Below are 4923 nucleotides of genomic sequence, written 5' to 3'. Positions count from 1 at the left end.
GGAAAAACTTATTGTCTTTAAGACGCATTAGGGTCGCCCGAATACCAAAAAGTTTTTCAGCGCTGGATTCTACCCTCTCAGTAGTGTTGGTAACGTTTCGGAATGTATCAATGCTTCTTTAAGTGGTAAGAAGGAGGTCCGTTGCCAATGAGCTTAACATAGAATTGGGCAGCACTCATTGATAAGAAAGAAGTTCACCACAGTGGTCTGAATAGCCTGAGTCTAAAATATCGGGCTATCACTATACCTAACCTAAGGTTAATGTTAACAATCATAGAGAATTCGATTAAGATGTAACGAAATATTTTACCCTTCTAAATCCTTGTTCTGCCGGTAGAAGAAACTAGAATGGCAAGAACAATTGCCAGATAGATTGATCAATTTAATAGTTTCTCAAAAAAGCCCATAGTAAGTAATCTCAAACGAATGTGATTTTGCAATGATCTCATTTCTGAATCATTCTAGTTTTTATTATTAATAATATATAATGTATTACATCTTTAGTTTCAACATTTTTACTTTTTGTTTTCTATATTACTAATTAATCCATATCCTAACAAAAAAACTGAAAGAATATTACAAAGACGTACTGTTGTATCAGTGAAGACAAAAGAAACATGTCTAAAATTTTAGATTGAACATATTGGTATGAAGGATGGTGGTGTTGAAAGAATAAAATATGAATTAATCAAAAACCAATAAACTTTTTTCTACGCTTCCATAAGCTATGCGATGGTAGTGCATTATAATAATGAGCCTTCTCTTGACAAATTATCAACATTTTTGAAGTAATATTATTAAAATCTGTAAATGTATAATAAACTTCTAATAGCTTGTATCATTATCCCTCGAGACGCCCCCAATAACTATAAATCCCTTTTTGAAACTTTGACATTACTTATAAACTGACTGTTTTTATATGGTGGAGGAAAAATAGTCTTGCTTATAATTATATAAAAAAATCATTAAAATTTCATTTTATTACAAATTTTAGTAACAATTTGCATTTAAAACGTAGTTTTAACCAGATATATATTTTTTGTTTTGTATTGAAATTTACATCTTTGTATTGAAGAAATTGTTTTATATTAACTATTACTAGCAGTGCATTCAATCAATTCAAAAATTTGTTTAGTCAAGAGAGTTTCAAAAGAAATTCTCCTATGTATATGGTCACTGCTCAAATTTGTGAAAAGTGTAATGATTTTTATTAGCTTAAATGGGGTTTAGAAGGCTATTGCTCTTGTTGTGGCTCTATGTTTGTAGAATAGAAATGTCTGATATTCAAGTGATGAGCAAAGAATGATTTTCTTTATGAAAATGGAATTTCTTGATATAATAGTAACACGGAGTATATATATATATTGTTGTTGTTATTGTTGTTTCGTTTTGCGTTATACAAATAAGTTCAGTTTTTGCTTGGTTTTGGCCTGCGTTGTGTGAGACTTATTGTTTGTTTTCCTATTTAAACTAACATGCGGCACGCAAAAAACGTCGTCTTTTTTATATGTTACTATTATTGCTCCTTCAAAACTGTTGTTTTTGATGAAGATTTTGCGTTGATTAATGGGAGGAGGACGTTGTTTAAAAACCGTGCACTTTCAGTTGATCAGACTTGGCCAAACCAGACTTCGTCAGCCATTGGCATATATTTTCACGTTGATCACCCTGGAGTTGTAAAACTTCCCCGTATTCGGGATGTTCGATTACAGTGCCATTGCATGCAAATTCCTAAAAACAAATGAGGACATTTATTTCAAACAATTTTTATTTATTACAATTATAAAACTTACTTTTTTACATGATCGCACAATTTTCTTCAGGTCATATTCGGCAGATAAGCCTTGTACTGTAGTTAGTGTTTTGCGACCATTACGTTGCTGAATTCTTATGTGCACAAGACCGTCTTGAACATCATCATCAGCACCCTTGATTGCATCAGCAAAGGGGTCTAAAATATAACAAAATAATCTATGTCAGATAAATTTGGCAAAAAGAATTATAAATAAAAAATTATTTTAATAACCTCCACCATACGGGGAGGTCCTATATGTATCTAAAAAGAATATTTATTAATTTCTTGTACTACTTTTTAGCTAATGTTTAGAATAGATGTTGGTTTTTTCATTCGTCTTTGGAACTATCAAAGTATTCCTCTCAATTATAAAAGAGGAATAAAAAAAAGTGTAATAAAATATTTTTTAAATTTTGCATTAAGTATTGTTTCATTTTTAGCTTTATTTTATATAAGTCATATTATTCAAAACTAGAGAGCAGTTTATTGCAATTACTTTATTGGACAGAAGAGAGAAAAGCAAAGAAATAGATATACTGAAAATATATATAAATATATCTTGCTTGTGGCGTGGCCCTGTCCGCCCGTCTGTCCGACTGGACATAGAATTTCTTATGATTAAAGAAACCAAACGTCCCAAAACATACGTAATTTCGTTCATATCGGTCTATATAGGCCTCATATCTACAGCGCAATTTTTAGATATTCATATTAAAATCTTGTTGGATCTACAATCATCAGAATAATCTATTGTTCAACATATTCCAAAAGTTTTTCCTTTCTGGTGCGATACGTTTGCTCGAAATTAAACAGAGACTAGTACCGGTCTTGGGACTGATCCATTTAATTAAAGGGCAATATTCTCCTAATTTTGATCCTCAGATTTGACTTCTTTAGCGTCCTGAAAGTTAATTCCAAAACCAAATCAGTCTGCAAGTAATCCTTCCACTTTGTGATATTAGTTTCCAATGTTATCAAACATAAGTTAATAAATTTGTATGTTTTCCGATTTGTAAAGTTAATAACAATATGTAAGGGTAGAGCTTTTACTCCTGGACCTTTGTAGTCCTGGTCAGAGTTGATTCTTGTATTAAAACGTTAATGTTAAACGATATCTGATATTCAGTAATAACCCCATCCATGATCACATCCGTCAGCTTACTACAAAGTTTTTGATAATATGGTGAATCGCACTTCAAATTCTGATGTATATCTACGTTTATGTCATCATATAGTCAATAAGATGAAGTTGCCACTTGTTAATGCAGAAGCACGTCGAGAAATTAATTTCCCAGACAATTAAGCAGCTTAGAAAGCAGAGTTGTTAAAACCCGTTTAGGAATTACAGAGTTTCTTCAGACATTTAAAAATAAAATAAAAAATCATAAGAAACTCTCGCATTCACTCTCACTTGCAAATAAGGCAAATAAAAGTTTTGTCAACTTATTCCCAAGCTAGCCCACATTTATATTTCCACAAGCGGATAATTTTAAACCCTTCCGTAATGCCATCTTTCCTCTATTAACACAAAAAAAAATATACACTCAAATTCAACTGCCAATAAATCTTCGTAATGTGCCGACTTTACAAAGGAATTCTGCAAAAAAGCACAAGACTCAAATTTGTTAATAATATCTATGAAAAGACCATTTGTCAAAAATTTTCACTTCGATTTTCACTTAACCTCAAATGATTTGTACTACACCTCGTCAACAACAAAGAGATGTACCCCTCTCTTCCACTAGCACACATGAAACGTGGTAGTATACAAAATAAAAACAAAAATGTGACGCGAGTTCTATGGTGAAATGAGAGGTGGGGGAAAAGGCGACTATCATATCTGTATGTATAAATATATTGTAAATGCATTTTTGAAGACATAATTTGACACAACTGTCCCCGTATACAGGGAAAATCCTCGATGTGAAAGAACGCGTATACTTTAATTTTTGTTATTTTTCATTTTACAAAGTGTAATAAAATAAATAAGTATGCACACATACATATATACACTCAATTATGTGCGTGTGTATGTACATATAGAAAGCAGAAAATGACAAAGGCGAAATCTCTCGAAAATGTTGAAATAAGCGAAAAAACACACACACACAGTAATATTAATACCAATAAATAAATTCAGAAGCTGACTCATCCAACAGCACACATCACCTTTATCATTTTCTCCTTATATATGTGCATATGCGAATTAATTTAAGGATCTGGTATTAATTAGAATAGGCTTTTTTGCTAAAAGGGGAAAAATTTACTATGATTTATTAAATTCTCCAAGTTTTAGTGCCTTGCCTTTCTTCTCATGAACGATCAAAATTGATTCTATATTGCGAGCTACGTATCACACATTTTTATACCCACCCAATTCTATTTCCAAATAAAACAACTACGTGATCACTGAAGCAATAATTAATTTTACATTTCTCACGTAACAATTTCAATTTTTCTATTAACTTACCAAATGTATTTAAATTCTGGATGGACATACGATATTAAAAAAATTACCAACAGCCAAAAAATAAAAAAGCGTACTTTTTCAATATACTTTTTCTTATTTAGCGAGATTTATTTTTTCTAAAAGTTGCGTTTTACGATTAGAAAATCCAAATTTGTTCACGACTGACAAGTTAGTTGTTGATTACACGTATGTATATTAATTAATTAACTTGAATTTCAGCTTTTTATAATTTCCTTCCTATCCGAACGCGTTGTCTTTGGTGGAATGAATGACCTAGGGATCTATAAATCGATTATTCGAATTTTGGCATGAAAATCTAAAAAAGTCGAAATCGATTATTAAGCTAAAAATAATCGCAAAATCGATTTTAGATTTTCAACTAATTTTTAATTTTGACCACCAAAAATTTAGTTTAAATTTTGAACTAGAAAAATAAAAATTCTGATTTTATTAAATAAAATATCAAATTGGTGGAAATGAATCTTTGTGTTTTCAATTTCCTTGAATTTATAGTGTAATTATTTGGGGAAATAAAAATTAATGATTGGCACATGTTAAAAATTTTATATTGAACATTTTAATTTTTAAACAAATTTAAAAATTAACATGTTTGACTGGAACACTAATTATTTGCTTTTCTTACCAAATATGGTTAATA

At 30.5% G+C, this 4923-nt stretch overlaps 1 protein-coding gene across 1 annotated transcript; it reads right to left on the bottom strand.

The window, feature by feature from the left end:
- Positions 1-427: 427 nt before the first annotated feature.
- On the bottom strand, positions 428-4541 carry eIF1 (eukaryotic translation initiation factor eIF1). The gene is made up of 3 exons (XM_075303644.1): positions 4266-4541; positions 1794-1951; positions 428-1731 (listed from the first exon to the last, which is right to left on the bottom strand). Exons 1-3 carry the CDS (start codon positions 4291-4293, stop codon positions 1585-1587), a joined length of 333 nt encoding a protein of 110 aa, XP_075159759.1. The 5' UTR covers positions 4294-4541; the 3' UTR covers positions 428-1584.
- Positions 4542-4923: the final 382 nt, after the last annotated feature.

This window comes from Haematobia irritans, chromosome 4 (assembly GCF_050003625.1).
Source record: "Haematobia irritans isolate KBUSLIRL chromosome 4, ASM5000362v1, whole genome shotgun sequence".
Lineage (NCBI taxonomy): Eukaryota > Metazoa > Arthropoda > Insecta > Diptera > Muscidae > Haematobia > Haematobia irritans.
This window is presented reverse-complemented; position numbering and strand designations above follow the sequence as displayed.